The sequence below is a fragment of the Budorcas taxicolor genome, chromosome 1, assembly GCF_023091745.1.
Source record: "Budorcas taxicolor isolate Tak-1 chromosome 1, Takin1.1, whole genome shotgun sequence".
In the NCBI taxonomy this organism is placed as follows: Eukaryota; Metazoa; Chordata; class Mammalia; order Artiodactyla; family Bovidae; genus Budorcas; species Budorcas taxicolor.
Genome location: NC_068910.1, coordinates 182520932 through 182541077, shown reverse-complemented (window position 1 = coordinate 182541077; position 20146 = coordinate 182520932). Strand labels below are relative to the sequence as shown.

Sequence of the window (20146 nt, the reverse complement as noted above, 5' to 3'; positions counted from 1 at the left end):
CCCAACCCTGGAAAAAGAAAAGTGGCCCCAGGAGAAAAACCATTTGCTGGATATTTTTCAGTGCCTATCTTCCTCTGAGAAACATGCCATAAAATTAACCCTTCCTCTTTCTTGAACTTCCCCGAATTTCAGGCACTACTTTCTGGATTTCCTCATAAATATCTGTTTCCTCTCTATCTCCTTCACCAAGTCTAGGAACTTCTCTTTTCTTCTCAATCTATGCGTAACCTCTCTCTAAGGAATCTCATCCATGCCTGGATTTGAATAATAATAATAATCTATGATCATAGTTATATAGATAATACAAACATAGACATAGTTGCCTGGGGGGGGCATATGTATATATATATATCTCCCCTGGGTATCTTTAACGTGTTAAAATGTTTCTTAGCCTCTTTTAAAGTTTCCAATACTGCTCATTACAACAACAAGCACTACCATTCAAGCCATTATACAGCCAGTAACCTGAAAATTTTCCATTCATCTCCTTTTCTCACAGCCCATATCTCCTCCATTACCAAATCCTATCCAATTTACCTCTCTAGTGTCCTGAAATGATTTCACTAGCCCTCAAATGACTGATTTCACTTCTTCCCTTTTCCAGCACCACCAAAGCAATTCCCCCATGACTGAGTCACTCGTGTGAGGGAGTACCTTCATTCCAAAGTGGCAGAATATTCAAGTTATGGCTTGTGAATTCTGAAACTGCAGTTAAAATGTCTATCCCCATTTCATCCCAGTACAACCCACATCCTGATTGGTTTTGGAGCACCAAGGACGTCAATTTTCCAAACCACAAAGCCAAATCCCAGTCTCTGAACTATAGTTACCCCAACGAGGCTTTTCGCCCATCAAGAACCTCATGAAGTTCTCCAGAATTTAACTCATATCTATACTCAGTCCCAAGGGTGTTTGAGGACCAACCAGAAAAAGAGACCACCTAAGCTGTGGTTCCCAAGATCCCCAAACAACCAACTGATGCAAGTATAAATGAGGTCATGTGTATACATAATAAATCCCTGGAAGATACACAAGCAAATGTGAACAGTGGTTCTATTGAGTAAAACTAGAGGGCGGAGTACTTTTATTTTTCACTTTACATTCTTCAGCTCTGCTTAAATTTTTTGATGAGAGTATGTTAAAAAGCCATCTTTTTGGGCGGAGGGGGGGAACTGCAGGATCCTAGCTCCCCAACCAAGTTTCAACCTGAGCCCCCAGCAGTCTAAGCGCGAAGTCCTAACCCCCAACCCACCAGGGAATTCCCCAAAAGTCATGTTTTAAAAAGAAATTCAAAGATAAAATCAAGTCAGTATAAGTTATGTTTGTTCACTTAGGTTATATTTCTTTTGCTTGTGTTTTCTACTTATTTTGATGGATTAACGGATTGTCACAGTTGCTTCCTCAACCTGTGAATCCCAAGAAAGGTTTTTCATGGACAAATTGGGAGACAGACAAATATTCAGTATTTCACTATTTGCAGAAAATCCATCACAAAGAAATATATATTTTTAATAAAAAATGTAGTATATACATTTTCCCCCAGTGAACATGTTTTGTTTGGGCACCCCACAACATCTCTGAGTACCCATCCTTCATTCATCTTCCTCACCACTGCATTTAGAACATCGAGCTAGGGTTCTAAATTTTCAGTCCAGGCAGGGGACAGACATGATTCCTGAACACGAAGATTCCTACAAGGAATTCCAGGCTGTAAGCTTGCAAAGATTTAAAAGAAAACATTACAGGATTCTTGCCTTATCAAGCACCTACCTATGTGCCAGGCACTGTGCTCAGGTCATGCAATGACAAAGCAAGAAAAACATCCACTCTTGCCCTCGTGGAAATTACAGTGTAGTAAGAAAGAGAAATAGATCATCGGTAATAAGGGTAATTTCAGGCAGTCCCATGGTTGGGACAGTCGAGTTTTCACTGCAGAGGGCTCTGGTTCTACCCCTGGTTGAAGAACTAAGATCGTGCACACAGTGAGGCACAGCCAACACACACACACATACACAAATAAAAACACACAGTGATACAGCAGCAGCGCTAATCTGGGGAAACACAGAGGGCTATGGGAAAACCTAGCCGAAGCATCTAAGCCAGTGCGGGGGCTGTGAGTCAGGGAAAACCTCCTGCAGGGCTGGCACCTAAGCTGATGCCTGAAGGTAGTGTGGGCGTTAACCAGGCAAAAAGCGGGGAAATAATGTTCCAGGCACAGGTAGCAGCTTGTGCCAAGTTCCTGAGGCCAGAAGGAGTGTAGCCAATGGGAGAAACTAAAAGCCATCCAGACCAGCTGGAAATTTCAGATTTGTAACCATAATAGAAATGACTGACTTATTGGGACACACCTCAACGCACTTCCAAGCTGGGAGAGCAGCTGCACACAGGTCAGAAAGGGGCTTTCAACGTGACTGTGTCTGTATTCTTCACGATTCTCCAGCCAGACTGTCAGCTGCCTGCGGCCTGAAAACCTGCCCGATTTCTCCCCTCTCCACACAGTGCCCTGAACTGCCACATAAGAGCAGTGCAATGATTTTTCCTGGTCGATGCTGAACCAGGTAAGATCTCTCAAGGTAGCACAAAGGCAAGGCCCTGGGAGAGCGCAGCCCCCATCACCATCTCAACCAGGAACAAGAACAGGAATAAGTAAACTTTCACTAAGCACTTGGCATATATTGCTGATTTCACTTCTTCGAACATCATTTTTTCCCTTGTCATCTGCTATGTCTAGATGGAACATTAAATAAAAGCTAGAAGTCCAAGAGAGCAAGCAAATAAAATATGTTAAAGGAAATTGAGAACATCTGCTGCCATCAAGTCTACTTCTTATCCTGACTTCTACGGAGAAATTTTGGTTAAGATTTTAGCAATTACTGTGTCAAATACGTTCCCTGGTGGCTCAGACAGTAAAGAATCTGCCTGCAATGCAGGAGACCCGGGTTCGATCCCAGGGTTGGAAAGATCCCCCTGAGAAGGGACTGGCAACCCACTCCAGTATTCTTGCCTGGAGAAGCCCATGGACAGAGGAGGCTGGCGGCCTACCCAGTCCATGGGGTTGCAAAGAGTCACACGACTGAGGGACTGACACTACCGTGTATAACTGAATCACTTTTCTGCAGAGCAGTAATTAGCACAACACTGTAATTCAACTACACTTCAATAAAAACTTTTTAAAAAGAAAGAAAAAGAAAAGAACCCCAAACAAGAAAAACACAGGTAGTTCCCAAAGAGGACTTCCTTGGTAAGAAAAGCTCCAGGCTTCAGTTACTGAGCTAAGGCTTTCAGATTCCCTCATGCCCCACACATCTACCCAAATCTACCACTCCATCTTCCCTTGCCTCTGCGCTTGCTCTCTGCTGTGATTTTTACCCCACTTATTTGGTGGCTCAGACGGTAAAGCGTCTGTCTACAATGCGGGAGATCTGGGTTCAATCCCTAGGTTGGGGAGATCCCCTGGAGAAGGAAATGGCAATCCACTCCAGTACTACTGCCTGGAAAATCCCATGGACAGAGGAGCCTGGTAGGCTACAGTCCATGGGGTCGCAAAGAGTTTGAGTGCCTTCACTTTCACTACCCTGATTTATGTTTATTGTGCAACATTTGGAACATACAGGAAAATAGAAACTAGACAAGAAAAATCTCCATAATCCCACAGATGACCATCAAAAACACTTTGTTTATGGAACCCTCTATCAGACAGACAGACACACACATACTTTTTAAAATAGTAACAGGATTATGATACTTACACAAGGTACCATAACTGTTGGGTCTCTTTTGTGGTATACCCCACTTGTTTGATATTTAAGGGCATTTCTTTATCTCTAAGCATTGGTAACTGACTCTTAAATCAAGAAATACAAATGACAGCCTAACACGTACTCAAAGCACACTGAAAAGAAAAACTATAACTTGATTTAAATATGAAATGAAACTCTCAACTAGAGAAGTTAATAGTGAAGGTCACAAAAAGGCTTCCCAAAGTCTACGGAACATTCCAGGGTAGATGGTAAGAGATGATAGTTGGAATAAAATGTTCAAAAATTAAATATGTTTGTGAAATATTGGTTTAAAAATGAACTAGCTTTGTAATAAGTGACTCTGGAATCATTAATGCATATTGTGAAATTCCAAAAGAGGGATAGAGCATGCAACATATCTCAAATCTATTGGTCTTTGTGAACTTTTGTTCACAAAGTATCTGAGTGGACTAGGGTTCCAAGGAATACACTTTGGAAAACTGCTCTGCTGATATTTCAATGCACTAAAATATTCACAGTCCCCCAGTGGAAGGGCCATCCCCTCAGAACTTGCCCTTCAACAACAAGTTTATTACTTCAATCCTCAGTCTTCCAAATCACACTTTTTAATAAAATTATCCTCTGGATCGGTGGGTTCTTTTACTTCCATCACCCTCTTCTGTGGTTAGATATTTCCTCACCACAGGAGGGAGGAAAGGAAAGACGAGGATGATAAGGGTATAATTCCCACCCGTCTTAATTTGTCAACAAACAAAAATTAAGATCACTCGACCCTTTAAGCAATTTATTCCTGATCAATCTCTGCAATTATAAAGACAATGAGAAGTACCCTTTTCTCCTTTAAGCTACTTTACTCACATTACCTAACTATATTTCATCAGGAACACATCCAATCCTGGCATAAACTAGGTCATCCTCCCGCCGTGTCACATCTGTGTTCCCTGCAAAGTGGTATGGATTCATGAATGGTGAAAATCTCAATGAGAAAATATAGTCATTGTCAATAGACTACCCATTTCTGGTTGATTTGCTTTATCATCTCTCTTGCTCTCTCTCCAACAATGAGAGCTCCAAATCTGATTGCCCAGACGGAGCCTGGAAGCAAACTCTAATGCTCCACCCACCACTCCAAAGTTATCTGGTCACCAAGGATACCTAATTACAGGGCCTAATTAGGGGCACTAATTGGCATGAGGCAACACAGTACAAGGGTAGGAGGACAGGTTTGAGAATCACAAATCTAATCCCATCTCTGCCACGTGCCTGTTATGTGACCCTGGGCCATGTACTCAACCTTATTGTGCCTCAGTTTCCTCAACAGTAAAATAGTATAATAATATGTACCTGTTCACAGGTCACTGTGAGGGTTAAAAGAAAGAATGTGTGAAAAGCACCTACGGTTATGAATAAAGTTTCCACACACACGTGTCAGAAGTGGGCTCCATGGGTGCTTCTGATCTCCCTGAGAAGCACCGATTCAGCTCCCTGTCTCCTCTGGCCATAGAACAGATAATCAACACATGTCAGTTACCTCCCCTTCTCATCTTTCCCACTTCTCAATCCCACTCCCCTTCCAACCCCAGCCCACACACAAAACTAGCAGCCACAAGCCAAATTACAAAAATCAGAAAGTAGACTTTCCTCAGAAGTGACTGGATACCTTTTGCCCAAGATGCTGCAGCAAAAAGCCACCATGCCCCATGGTAGGCATCCCTATTTAGGTTTTTTTTTTAACGTGAAGACTGACTGTCAGTTCTTATTTTCAACTTTAAAAACCAGCTTGCAATTCCAGATCCAGGCTGCCATGTAGCGCCAAACTTTAATTGAGAGCCAAAATTAGTTTACCTTACTACCAAAGTCTCTGCATCTGATTTTGGCCAGTAAACAAGAGTATGCATGTGCGGAGGCAAGAATGAACTTGTACTGAAATTCGACTATCTACCAGACACTTCAGGTATGTTATCTAATCTTCCAAAATACCGTGAAATAGGTATTATGATCCTTATTTTACAGACAAGGAAACTAAGGCAGCAAACAATTTTTTTGACTGACAAAAGGCTCTTCATGAAAACAACTACATTATCTAGTCAACCAAAGGTAAACAGAGAAAACCAGCCAGAGTCAGTTCTTTTTTAAGAAAAGTAAAACTTAAACAACAATTTTAAATGAAATCTTTTCTAACTGAAAAGAATTTGAAAACTTTACCCCCCACAAACATCTCAAGAAGTTACTGAAGTTTGTACTTCAGCTTTTCTAGCCACGGAAAGAAAGAGAAATCCTAGGATGACAGCCCTGTTGTAGGTCTAGAGAGAAACCAGAATGGGACACAAAGATTAAGGAATTTGGACATAAAAGCTTAAGGAAAAGAAACTTGACAACCAAGGGGATTGTGAGCCTAGAAAATTTTGAGATCATAATAAAGGCAAATAGCATATAAATGCATAAAAAGGCAATTAGAAATACTAAGAAAAAAAATCTTTAAGAAAGTCAAGGTCCAAATATGAAGAAACTAAAAGGTGACACAAATTTAAACAACTGATGAAGAGTGAAAAGAAAGAATCCATTTGACTTTGTCGCTGGATATATCCTCCTGAGTGTCCCAGGAGTCCTGACACCAGACCCAGTGTGCGAGTCTAAGACCCAATCTAATACACAAGGCAGTAAATTATATTAAATGTTGCTTCCGGTTTTTCAACTTCAAGAAGAATTTACGAATACAGTCAATTGGGGGGCAAAGCACAAAATCTTTATTAGTCATGGATTCAGAGCTTTGGAATGTTGAGGTGTCACAGACAAAAAGCAAACTGTGGAACTGCCAGCCACCCAAACCTCCTTGACTTACAAAATGGGGAGTCAAAAAATACTGTCAAAAGTTTCCAGAAAATAACAAAGGTGACCTAACAGACAAACTCAAAATAATGTAAATATCAAACTTGGGAGAGGAAAAAAGAAACATTTTAAGGAGCTACATTTCTCATTTTCTTCAGTTCAGTTCAGTTCAGTCGCTCAGTAGTGTCCAACTCTTTGCAACCCCATGAATCATAGCACACCAGGCCTCCCTGTCCATCACCAACTCCCGGAGTTCACTCAAACTCACGTCCATCCAGTCGGTAATGCCACCCAGCCATCTCATCCTCTGTCGTCCCCTTCTCCTCCTGTCCCCAATCCCTCCCAGCATCAGAGTCTTTTCCAATGAGTCAACTCTTCGCATGAGGTGGCCAAAGTACTGGTGTTTCAGCTTTAGCATTATTCCTTCCAAAGAATACCCAGGGCTGATCTCCTTCAGAATGGACTGGTTGGATCTCCTTGCAGTCCAAGGGACTCTCAAGAGTCTTCTCATTTTCTTATTAGGAGTTAAATATTGATAACAATAGTGGTAAAAGCATATTACTTTAAGGGTTAAGAAGGTAACAATCTAAGAGTTAAATACAGAAACAGTTTTTAAAAAAATTTAAAAGTTGCCTCCATGAGCCTTGAGAAAAATAGATCACTTTGACAAAAATAAATTTCCACCACACATTACAGAAAAGGCTAAACACTAAAATTATTACTAAAACCTGGGAGTGGCAGCAAATTTTACAGTTGGAATTATATTTAAGAGTAGGGATATATTCTCTTATAGAATATGTTATTCAAATACAATTTTTCTGTAAGAATGGAAAGTTCTACTGAAGCCAGGTCATTTTCTTCTTAATAATTCTCTATTTTCTGGTCTAGATACACCAAACATGTAGTCCATTTATAACCAGACATTTTTTTTAAATTTTAATGTGATCAGTGTTCAGACCCTGTTTGAGCCCAACACCGACACACCCTAACCTGATTTATGAGCTGTAGAGAACAGCAGAAACAGTACAGTCATCTTCAGAGGCCATGCATTTTAACATGGCCTGGTTCCATCCACCCCACAGTTAAATGGCACCCTAACATCACAGGGCAGGTTTGAACACTGAGAAAAGGTGTCCTTTAACAGGTGTCAGAAAGTAATTACATTGTATACATAAGAACACTCTTACCTGAGAAAATGACAAAAACTGTTTAAAGCTTCTTAGATGTCCAGGCTTTATATCCCACATAGCTCATTGTTCAACTGGGTAAGTGACATGGGGACTAAGAGGGGCATGGAAAAAGGAAAATTGCTCCTGAAGTAAAGGCAAGAGATTAGAGGGCCAGTCCACCAATAAAAAAGCACATGACTTTCCCAAAGTCATGTTGACACCCTTCCCTGGCCTCAATTTTCTAACCTTCCCCTAAAAAAATGACCTTGTCAATTATGAAATGATTTGATTTCTGAGGTATAAAGCCCCCTACTCCTGACAGAATCAAGAATACGATTCTACTGCTAGCCCCATTTCACAGATGATGGTACAAAGTCATGAGTAGATTTTTATGAAAACTAATCCAGGGTCAGCTGCCATCATTTTCCAAGCTTCTACTTAAATCCACCAAGATACACTGATTGGTGAAACAAAATATGACATATAACATTTACCTTATTCCAACTTTAACAAAGCTCCGAAAGAAATTCAGAGAACTCTTGGAAGAGTTCTTTATCTCAAAAGACAATGATCACAGTGATTTAGTTTCTTAAATTCCCTTAGCTACTTGGCCAACAATTTTCAAAGATTGTTATCAGCTCAAGCCTACAGGCCGATTACCTACATGTTTTTCCAGTTGTTGTCATCACTGACTGTCCAAAGGAGATTCACCCCGCTTTGGACTGAGGAGTGGCTTTTTGTTATTGTTGTTGTTTAGTTGCTAAGTTGTGCCCAAGTCTTTTGCGACCCTATGAGCTGTCCATGGGATTTTCTAGGCAAGAATACGGGAGTAGGTTGCCATTTCCTCCTCCAGGGGATCTTTCCCACCCAGGAATTAAACCCATGGTGTCTGCCTCATCTCCTGGATTGCAGGTGGGTTCTTCATCATTGAGCCACCCGGGAAGCCAAGGAGTGGCTTTAGTTGGGGGGATTAGGCAGATGTAGCAGATTAATTTTTTCTAAACCCAAGGCTAACTTCCACTTTTCACAAACATATTTTTGAGCTACTCCAATCATTCAAAATGTGTATAAAAGAGAATCCTTTTGTTTTGCTTTTGTTTAGGGATCTTTTCCCCTAGCTTTCCTCAGACATTAGGCAAGACTAGCTCTTATTTCATATTTTTAGCAACCAGTTATACCGATCACATATCATATATATTTGTGTATGTATATATATAAACATAGTTCAAAAATCATTGGGGACAAAAACTATTTTCCAAAATTATTGTAAAATATTGGGTCTTTTTCTATTTGTATGTACTAAGTCCATTTCTACAAAAGTCACAATAACATATTCAAAACTGCATTTACCTAAGTAAGCAACACAACATGCTGCTTCAGACCTTTATATAGTATATAAGGGCTGGAGCTAATGGTAAAGAACTTGCCTGCCAATTCAGGAGACACAAGAGATGCCAGCTCAGTCCCTGGGTTGAGAAGATCCCCTGAAGGAGGTCAAGCCAGCCCACTCCCATATTCTTGCCTGGAGATTCCCATGGACAGAGGACTCTGGCAGGCTGCAGTCCATAGGGTTGCAAAGAGTCAGAAATGACTTTGCACATACACACAGTATATAAACTAATGCCATCCTTCAGAACAATATCATCACACTTAGAAAAATGTCATGCTATTACATAACATACTTGAATTCCACCAACTATTTAGATCAAAGCACTCAGTATGTGTCCACACTAGCACTCATTCACCAGAAGACCAGTTGTGGACTAGAATGATCAACAACTCTGTTTCAGACAAGGGCTTCTCAGCGCTACATCAACCCCACCAGCAACAAAGAACTCCTTCTTGCACAAGATGTCAACAGCTTTGGGATGGAGAAGAAATAACTGGCTACCAGTATGAGTCAAATGGTTGGCTATTATAAGCCTTCATCCATCACTGTATTTGTTATCAGGTCCTCTCATAGCAATCAAAGTATCAAACATTATCTTATTAAAATTGCACATAACAACTTCTAAACTAAGGCTACTCTATTTTATACATATACATATATATCTATATATATATATATATATATATAGGCTTTAAAATAAAGTCTAAGGCAAGTTCTCAGAAGAGGAGTTTTCCACCACGGCAGTCAACAGTCAGCCAGTGCAGGCAATCCTGAACTAAGTGCTCCAGTTGGCAGGACTTCTATCCAGGCCACTGATGGCCTGACCCCTCGTGACCTCACTGGTTATGTTTCAAGTTCTAGCTTGGCTTCTCCTCCAGAATATAATTATTTTAGGGTACCACAATTGAAGCAACCTTCTTTATGCCTGTGGAGTCTAATTCCACTCGAATGTAAAATTCACTACATCGAAAAGTCAGAACAACCTGTCGGGAAATACGACAAAGCAGCTCCCAATCGATGATATTCTAGGTTACCGAGTGCAACACAATAGAACTCCTGACCCAATTTCCACACAATTGATTTGTCCAACCCACAGCTACTTCACCACGCAGTTCCTAATTACATCACTGGGGGGTGCTGTTTGGTTATTACGTCACCGAACTGGGAGCTGTAGGCCTAAGTCAGTGTTCCCTTTTCCAATGGAGAGACAGCAGACCACCTACAGTAACAAAATTTCCTCTCTCCTCCCCAAGCCTCAGTTCTGTTCTAGAACTATCTTGATGTCACATCGCAGTGCACCAGGCTAGGAGTTACCTGACTTGGAGTGGGCCGGAAAGGGAGTCGAGTTTGGGTCCAGAAGTCAAAGTACTCCAGTATCAGTACTCCAGACTCAACGCATCTATGTGTTTCACGAGAATTCTGCCCAAGTGCTTTTTTCTTCTACCTCGAAGAATTTTCATGTCCTGAAAATCTCGCAACTTCCCGGATCCTGGATGAACTCCACCAGACCCAGCTTCTGATCCCTTACAATTCCAACACCCTAAAACTAACTCCCACTTCCAGCCTCCCAGATTTCTGGAAAAAAAGCCGTTCAACGACACACATTATCACGCAGGCACACACACGCACGTACGCACGCACCGTCACGAACACGCACAAGAACAAGCGCTCGCGGCCTGGGTATTGTGACTCTGTGTCCCCCCCTTGCTCCAGGCTGACTTACTTGAGGAAGTACCTCTGACCAGTGGCCGTAAAGGTCATCTCCCAGCCCGGGGGCAGCGGTAGCTCGTCGGTCACGTCGTAGGACTGCTGACGGAGATGTGCGTGCTGCTGCGCGGGGCTGACCGCAGCGCCCGCGCCCGTGCCCAGCTGCAGGGACGCGGGCGACGAGTGCGAGCGGACGTGCTGGGCGCCGCCGGCCAGTCGGGGCCCCGGGTGGCCGCCGGACGAGTCGGTGCTCGACTGGCGCGAGTGCGAGCCGGAGTCAGGCTCCTTGAAGAACGATTCGGGCAGGATCTTCTTCCGCCACGAGCTGGGCTTGGGGTTCATCACCGAGTTGAAGAGGGCTTCGAGGTCCGTGTCTAGGTCTTGAGTGACGTGGATCACTTGCTGCCCGGGTGGCGGGAGCGGAGGGGGCGCCGAAGCGGGATTCATCTTCTGCTAGGAGAAAGGAGGTCAGATTAGCTTCTTATTGAAGGTCTGATAATTGAAGAGGAGAACAGAGAGAAGAGACAGATAGGTGTCCGCCTCGGGATCTCAGACACCCAGAACTTGAGACCAGCGGGGTGGGGGAGGGGTCCCTCCTGGCCTCCAGAATTATGCAACTTTCTTGAAGCCAAGAAGTTACCAGGAAAGGGGGAGGGGGTGTCTGCTGGGAGTTAACTGCATTGGAGACGCTAATGAAACTGCTGGTGTCTAAGGACAGGTCGAAATTTTCCAGAGCAGGCAGCGCCCTCAAAGTCTCAACCCGAGCCAACTCCAAGACGTCTCCACTCGGGAAGCCCGAGGAGCCGGGCGCCCCGGCGTGGTGCGGGGTGAACGCGCGCGCGCCAGCGGGCACTACCTGGACGCGCAGCGAATCCGAGTCTGGGCGTGCGGTGGCCGCCGTCCCGCCCGAACTCGCCGTTGGGCCTGGGTCACTCGGCTGCGTCCCGAGCTTGCAGGGCTGGAGCTGGGGCCCGGCTGGCAAATCCCGACCCTACTCGGTGTCTGGCAGCCGAGAGGCTTCGGCTCTCACATCCCCCGAACTGGCCTCAGGCGCTCGCGCTCCGCGGAGAAGCGGAGAAGCAGACAGCGCGGCCGCCGCGGATCCCGGACTGTCCCATAAACAAAGTTTGGAGCAAACTCCCACTCCCAGGAAAGAGGCGGGCCCGAAAGTTAAGCTGTTGAATTATGCATGACCTCCAAGTCCGGAGCCAGCCTACCCCCTCTCGTCCCTCCCCTTCCTCCTCCTCCTCCTTCCACCCTGGCACCAGAAAACCCTGGGCGTGCTAGGTACTCTGCAGGATAAGAGGAGATGGGTGCCCCCCACCCACTCCTCCTGGACGGGCTGACCTCTCTCGCGGAACCCTGGATCTGCATTCCTTTGAGTTTACCACGGACTTGGGGCGGGATCAAAGGGAAAGTGGCCCGAGCCTGTTTAATCAAGGACTTGTGGACCGAAACCAGGCTGGGGGCGGCGGAAGACACGCGAGTGAGGGACCCAAACAGAGGAAGGGCGGGTCCTGGGTGCCGCGCCTTCTCTTCGTGCCGGGTACCGAGGCCCGGAGCCAGGAGCGCGGCATTGATCAGTGATTCTGCCTAAGGGCGGGCCCGGGTACGCTCCGACGCGAGGAGACACCAGCGAGGCCAGCCTTTCCACGGGAGGCTGCATGTGACCATATTTGGTCTGGCGAGGAGGCATCTCGGCTGTTTGGCTTTCAATTGTCTGCTCGTGCGCAGACAGTGCCCAGAAAGTGCCTCTGTCGCTAGGGATGCGACTTCGCCAACTAGTTCACTGTAAACAAACCAACCTTGAAACCGTTTATCAGTTCTTTCCTCTCCAGGGTGACTCGGGTCACCAGGGGTTGAGAAGAAACCTGGGCAAATCTTCGGTGCTGGAAAAGGACAGCAAGGGGCCCCCCTCTCTCGCGACATCCTCGCGGGTCGTGGGAGGATTGGAATGTCCCTGACGCCCTCCAGAGAGCCTGGAGCCTGGATAGAACCGGAACAGGTGGCAGGGAGTAGAGAGGGTGCGCCAGTGACCCGGAAAAAACCACCCACCCTCCCACCGACTGGATCTGGGCGTGGGCTGGAGACCCCCTACTTCTAGATCTGGCCTGGCAAGACAGCTGCGGGAAGTAGGAGGCTGCCTGGCCCTCCGAAGCAGCTCAGTTCCTTCTGTTCCTTGTCCCCTCCCGTCGAGGGGAAGGGGAGAGTGGCTGCGAGATAAATTCAGCTTCAGAAAACCTCTACCCCGCCCCACCCTACTGGATTCAAACATAAGCTTATGAAATAAGTCACATGAGACAATATATGTAAAGCACTTTGCAGACGTACCTGCTTACATACCTTTTTGTTAAATAAAAGTGCAAGTATTGTGCCTCCACATTTTTATAAGAGCAGATCAAAATTAAAATCTGGAGTTGCTGTGAAGGAGAAAAGTGTATGGGAAAGACAAGGCCATCCTGTAGTTTTGCCATGGAAAGGGTAGGAGTATTCAGAGCACATTCCCTGAAAGGCTGCTCCCTGTCATTGCCCAAAATAGAGCAGAGGCCACCTATGTGAGCCCCCTTCTTCATTATCTATATCTGAGGGTGTGCTCCTCACAGACGGAAAAATCAAGGCTGCCTGAGAGATCACTATCCAAGGTAAGCAGAGCATGGCTCCTCCAGGAGACTGTTTTCCATCAGCAAGTCCTCTGCCCATAGGACCAACAGAGGGAAGGGGAAGCTGCTGCAGGTCACTCCATGGGAAGTAGCATCTTTGCAAGCTATTCTCAAAAGCCACCACAGTTGCAACAATAGAATTAGCTTTGGAACTACAGGAAGTGAATGGGACCAAAGTGTTACTAATTGAGAAGCCTCTTGACAATGAAAGGATGGAACTTTGGGGCCAGCCCTATTGCAGGAAGGTCCTCACCCAGGAAGGAAGGTCTTGCTTTGTAAGAAATACCTGGTTGCTAGAAAAGAGGAAATTACTGAGGGAGCCATGTGGTTAATCAGCCAGGGAGAATCAAGGCTGAGGTTGGGTGGGCAAGGATGCTGTCACTCCTTGCCAAACTTCAAGCCCTAGATAATGGAGGACAAAGTAGATGCCTGAAATGGAAAAGGGTCTGATCATGTGAGAGCTCAAAGGGAAAACTCCCAGTTCCCAGTCTATATGATAGTGGATGGCTGAAGAGATTTGCTTCAGTGCTTCAAACAACAGTTTCAGATTAAATAACATTTACAGTCACCTTATATGAATCAGGTAGTGCCCTGTAAGAGACAGCAGACAAGTGTATAATGAATCTCCAGAGGAAAATACCTGAGGCAAAGTAGTTCAACTCTCTATTCCTGAGTTTTCCTCATTCTAAATTAGGGACAATAACAGTACCCACCTCACAAGAGTTTAGGTTAAAACAAATTTTAGTCATCCCTTTTGTATCCCTTGGATTCCACATCCGCGGTGGAATAAAAAAAAAAAATCCAGAGTTCCAAAGAGCAAAACTTGAATTTACACCACACTGACAACTATTTACATAGCATTTAATTGTATTAGATATTATAAGAAACGTGGAGATGATTTAAAGTATGTCGGAGGATATGTGTAGGTTATATTTAATTACTGTACCATTTTTATATAAAGGACTTGAGCATCCTTGGATTTGGGTTTGAGAGGGCGTTCTTTCTGGAACCAACCCCCTCCACACACATTGATACTGAGGGACAAGTGTGTACAAATTTTATCTGTTCTCCCATGCTTATCTCTATTCTTTATGTGGGGCAAGTAATTCAACCTCCCTAAATCACAGATTACTCATTTACAAATTGGAGATAATATTGTTTTAGTCTGTGACACCGCTGCCCTTCAGTGGACCACCCTTCTGTTGGTCACACCCTTATGGAGTCCCTCCTACTTAAATCTGGACTGGGCCAGTGACTTAACTTCGCCTGGAAATGCAGACCTGCAGCTGTGTTAGTTCCCTCTTTGAACCCCTAAGGAGGTGTGAAAGTTCTGCTTTTGTACTTTGGGGAGATCTGAGCCAATGGGGAAGAAGTGCAACTATTTTGTGGGAGAAACCAGGTGGAGAGGAAGAGACCCTGAGATAGGGGAGAGAGAGAAGTCCAGCCATCCAGCACCCAGCCACCCACCAGGCGACTGCAAACAAGTCAGTGATCAGCATCAGGACCAACAGAACCACAGAGCCCAGTGCAGCCCAGATTGTAGAAGTATGAACAAATAAAATGAATATTGTTTTAAGCTACTGAAGTTTGGAATTTTTTTTTAAATGAAGAATGGGCATTCTAAAAATTGAGTAAGAAATGAAGTTCTTAAATTCTGTTACCTGCTGAAGTATTTAATAAATAATGGCAGTGATGTATGGGCTAAGACCCATAAAATAGATAATAGACAAATGTTTTACAGATAAGGAGACTGGCCCAGGGAATTTTAAAGTACAAGAATGTCTCACTTTATTGCACGTCACAGATACTGTGTTGTTTTGTTTTGTTTTTTACAAACTGAAGGTTTGTGTCAACCTTGTGTCATGCAACACGATCAGCTCCATTTTTGCAACAGCATTTGCTCAGATCATGTCTCTGTCACAGTTCAGTAATTCTCACAATATTCCAGACATTTTCCTTATTACTATATAGTGTGAGTGTGTTAGTTAATTGCTTAGTTGTGTCCAACTCTTTGCAACCCCATAGGCTGTAGCCCACCATGCCCCTCCATCCATAGGATTCTCCAGGCAAGACCACTGGAGTGGGTTGCCATTTCCTTCTCCAAATGGAACTATAGAAAGAAAGAAAATGAAGTTGCTCAGTTGTGTCCAACTCTTTGCGACCCCATGGACTGTAGCCTACCAGGCTCCTCCATCCATGAAATTTTCCAGGCGAGAGTACTGGAGTGGGTTGCCATTTCCTTCTCCAGTTACTGTATTAGTGAATGGTTATCTATGATTAGGGAACTTTGATGGTACTATTTCAAAACGTTTACTACTCACTAAAGGCTCAGATGATGATTAGCATTTTTCAGTGATAAAGTATCTTTTAATTAAGGTATGCACATTGTCTTTTTTAAGAATAACGCTATTGCACCTTAAACAGACTATAGTACAATGTAAAACATGAATTTTACTTAAAATGCTAGCACACGTGTACTCAGTCACTTCAGCCATGTCGGACTCTTTGTGACCCTATGGGCTGTAGCTCACCAGGCTCTTCTGTCCATGGGATTCTCTAGGCAAGAATACTGGAATGGGTTGCCATGCTCTCCTCCAAGGGATCTTCCCTACCCAGGGATGGAACCCGTGTCTCTTGCATCTCTTGCATTGGCAGGTTCTTTACCACTAACACCCACCTGGGAAGCCCCTTTTTATACGCATGAGGAAACCAAAAGAATTTAAGCAACTCTTTTTATTGAGCTAATCACTTTATTCCTGTGGTCTGGAACCAAGTGGGCAATATCTCCAAGGTATGCCTGTATTTTGTCCAAGTACATGAAATGAATGAGGGGGAAAAGAAAAGAAAAAAAAATGGGACTTAGCCTAGGGTTTGTAATTCTAGATCAGAGAGAGTACTTTTTCTACTCTGCTCTCCTGTGAGCCAGAAGTTTTGTCATTTTAAATTCCTGTGATACCTACTGCCCACCTATCTCACAGAGAAACTCCACAGCTTTCATAAGATAATCAATTGAGACTACACTCCTGCAGATATGTAAATCTTTCCACTTGCAAAGACTTTCCACTGATCTCCTGAAGCTGATCTCCTGTCTCCAAATCCTCCCTTCCACTCTTTCTACTGAAATCTACCCTGAGTCATCCTTCTCTCCTTCCCATCCACATCTAGTCGTGGCAAGGGCTGTCCGTTCTTGCTTCCATTACTCCTCAAGCCCATCTTCCACTCCCACAACAGGACCTTATCTCCCAAGGTGCTCAGTGGCCTCCTAGTTGGTTTCTCTGCCTCCAGTCTCTCATTTCTGGACTCCCATTTTCATGACATCATTCCTTGGCTCACAAGCCTTTGAAATACCACCCACAAGAATAAGTCTGAGCTGTCAATCTAGCACCCAAGGACTCCCAACAAACTGCCATCTTCACAGCTTTCTGACCTAAATTTTTACACAAATGTGTTTTCATCCACTCCAGCCAGGCTCCAACCCAAACACATTTGGCCAGATCCTTCACTACACACATCTCTTTGTTTGAACCCTGCTCAAAACTGCCCTCCATACAATACATTGTCAAGCCTGCATCCATAGCTCCTTTCCCCTAAATTCAGGTTGAGTCTCTTTCACTCCCTTGACACATCTTATTTTAAAAGATGGCAAAGTACAAGGACGTGTGCTCATCTTCTCCTGCGAGAACACCAAAAGTGCAACTCACTGCTGAACAATCATTGTCAAGAGAATGTTGGAACCCACCAAAAAAGATACCCTACATCCAAGGGCTAAGGAGAAGCTGCAACGAGACAGTAGGAGGGGCTCAATTGCATTTAAAAGCAAACTTCATACCCACCAGAGACACTTGGAAGGCACAAGCAAAACCTTGTGCACACCAGGACCCAGGGAAAGGAGCAGTGACCCCACAAGAGACTGAGCCAGGCCTGCCTGCGAGTGTTTGAGGGTCTCCTGTGGAAGCATGGGTCAGCAGTGGCCTGCCGCGGGGACAGAGGCTCTGGCAGCGGCAGTCCTGGGAGGCGCAGCATGTGGCATCAGACCTCTTGAAGGAGGTCTATTAGTGACCATCACAGAGCTGCCAGGTGGGCAATACACAAACTGGAAAACAATTATACCAAGGAGGTTCTCACACTGTTAGGAAAGTTCTAGGCCCCAGAACAGACTGGTCAACCTGGTAAAGGGAGTGAGAATCCCAGGAAATCTGACTTTGAAGGTCAGCAGGATTTGATTACAGAACTTGACTTTTACCTCAGTATCTCTTGCCTTGCCAGTTGGATTGTCAGTTAGTTCAGTCGCTCAGTCATGTCCGACTCTTTGCGACCACATGGACTAAAGCATGCCAGGCCTCCCTGTCCATCACTAGCTGCCAGAGTCTACCCAAACCCCTGTCCATCGAGTCGGTGGTGCCATCCAACCATCTCATCCTCTGTCATCCCCTTCTCCTCTTGCCCTCAATCTTTCCCAGCACCAGGGTCTTTTCAAATGAGTCAGCCCTTCACATCAGGTGGCCAAAGTATTGGAGTTTCAGCTTCAACATCAGTCCTTCCAATGAACACCCAGGACCCATCTCCTTTAGAATGGACTGGTTGGATCTCCTTGCATTCCAAGGGACTCTCAAGAATCTTCTCGAACACCACAGCTTAAAAGCATCCATTCTTCAGCGCTCAGCTTTCTCCGCAGTCCAGCTCTCACCCATGCATGATCACTGGAAAAACCATAGCCTTGACTAGATCGACCTTTGTTGACAAAGTAATGTCTCTGCTTTCTAATATGCTGTCTAGGCTGGTCATAACTCTCCTTCCAAGGAGTAAGCAGCTTTTAATTTCATGGCTGCAATCACCATCTGCAGTGATTTTGGAGCCCAAGAAAATAAAGTCTGACACTGTTTCCACTAGCTGCAAGTCTAGATGCATCTTGCATTTCCTTATGGATTTGTTTCTCTGAAAGTCATAATTCCTTGTCGTGAGGGAATGATGATTCCCACATGATTGCCTGTTCCTCTTCCAGAACCCTCTGGGGTACTCTGTTCTGTTTTGTTAATATTTAGTTGTTTGGCTATGTAAGGCCTTAGTTGTGGCGCTTGGGACCTTTGATCTTGGCAGCAGCATGCAGGATCTTTAATTATGGTATGTTGCCGGGAAAAAATATCAATAACCTCAGATATGCAGATGACACCACCCTTATGGCAGAAAGTGAAGAGGAACTAAAAGACCTCTTGATGAAAGTGAAAGAGGAGAGTGAAAAAGTTGGCTTAAAGCTCAACATTCAGAAAACGAAGATCATGGCATCTGGTCCCATCACTTCATGAGAAATAGATGGGGAACAGTGGAAACAGTGTCAGACTTTATTTTGGGGGGCTCCAAAATCACTGCAGATGGTGACTGCAGCCATGAAATTAAAAGACACTTACTCCTTGGAAGAAAAGTTATGACCAACCTAGATAGTATATTCAAAAGCAGAGACATCACTTTGACAACAAAGGTCCCTTTAGTCAAGGCTGTGATTTTTCCAGTGGTCATGTATGGATGTGAGAGTTGGACTGTGAAGAAAGCTGAGTGCCGAAGAATGGATGCTTTTGAACTGTGGTGTTAGAGAAGACTCTTGAGAGTCCCTTGGACTGCAAAGAGATCCAACCAGTCCATTCTAAAGGAGATGGGTCCTGGGTGTTCTTTGGAAGGAATGATGCTAAAGCTGAAACTCCAGTACTTTGGCCACCTCATGCGAAGAGTTACTGGAAAAGACTCTGATGCTGGGAGGGATTGGGGGCAGGAGGAAAAGGGAACGACAGAGGATGAGATGGCTGGATGGCATCACCGACTTGATGGACGTGAGTCTGAGTGAACTCCGGGAGTTGGTGATGGACAGGGAAGCCTGGCATGCTGCGATTCATGGGGTCGTAAAGAGTCGGACACGACTGAGAGACTGAGCTGAACTGCACTGACTGAAGCTCTTAGTTGCAGCTTGTGGGACCTAGTTCCCTGACCAGGGATTGAACCTGGGCCCTCTGCATTGGAAGCATGGAGTCTTAGTCACTAGACCACCAGGGAATTCCACGCATGATGTACTCTCAAGTTTATAAGTTACCCTCTCAGCATTCACTGCAATTTTGGCACCACATATGGACTCAGCTCCTGAACAGGATTGCAAATTCTTTGAGGACAAGTCTAAGATGGCTTCATTTTGTTTTTTTCTCTTTCCCATGCCTAACAAGGAACTTCCCAGGTGGTGCTAGTGGTAAAGAACCCACCAGCCAATGCAAGTGACGTAAGAGACTCGGGTTCGACCCCTGGATCAGGAAGATCCCCTGGAGGAAGAAATGGCAACCCACTCCAGCGTTCTTGCCTGGAGAATTCCATGGACAGAAGAGCCTGGCAGGTTACAATCCATAGGGTCACAAAGAGTTGGACAATGACTGAAGCGACTTTTAGCACATGCCTAACAAAATGTTCACACAGGGGCATCCAGTACATGTGGTTGCCTAGTCCAGTGGCTGTTGCCTGCCATTTTCCCTCAGGAGAGCCACAAGCTGATTTCCTCAGCTTTGAATCACTGACTTGGTCTGAGTGAATGATTTCAGCGAAGGTGAATGGTCAGGAACTTGATGGGGTAGGGGAGTTGTTAAACGACTCAGGCCC

General features: G+C 44.7%; 1 protein-coding gene across 2 annotated transcripts in view; it reads right to left on the bottom strand.

Moving 5' to 3' along the window:
- Nucleotides 1–11960, bottom strand: part of WWTR1 (WW domain containing transcription regulator 1) — a 144975-nt gene extending 133015 nt beyond the window's left edge. Inside the window, exons 1-2 of one of the 2 annotated variants that reach the window (XM_052638765.1) lie at nucleotides 11713–11960; nucleotides 10873–11309 (exon numbers count right to left, since the gene is read on the bottom strand). In XM_052638765.1, the coding sequence (XP_052494725.1) occupies nucleotides 10873–11303 (431 nt within the window). In that variant the 5' untranslated portion in view covers nucleotides 11304–11309; nucleotides 11713–11960. The remainder of the gene's footprint in view (nucleotides 1–10872; nucleotides 11310–11712) is intronic. The other variant, XM_052638757.1, reaches the window with a different exon arrangement.
- Between the last annotated feature and the right edge of the window lie 8186 nt (nucleotides 11961–20146).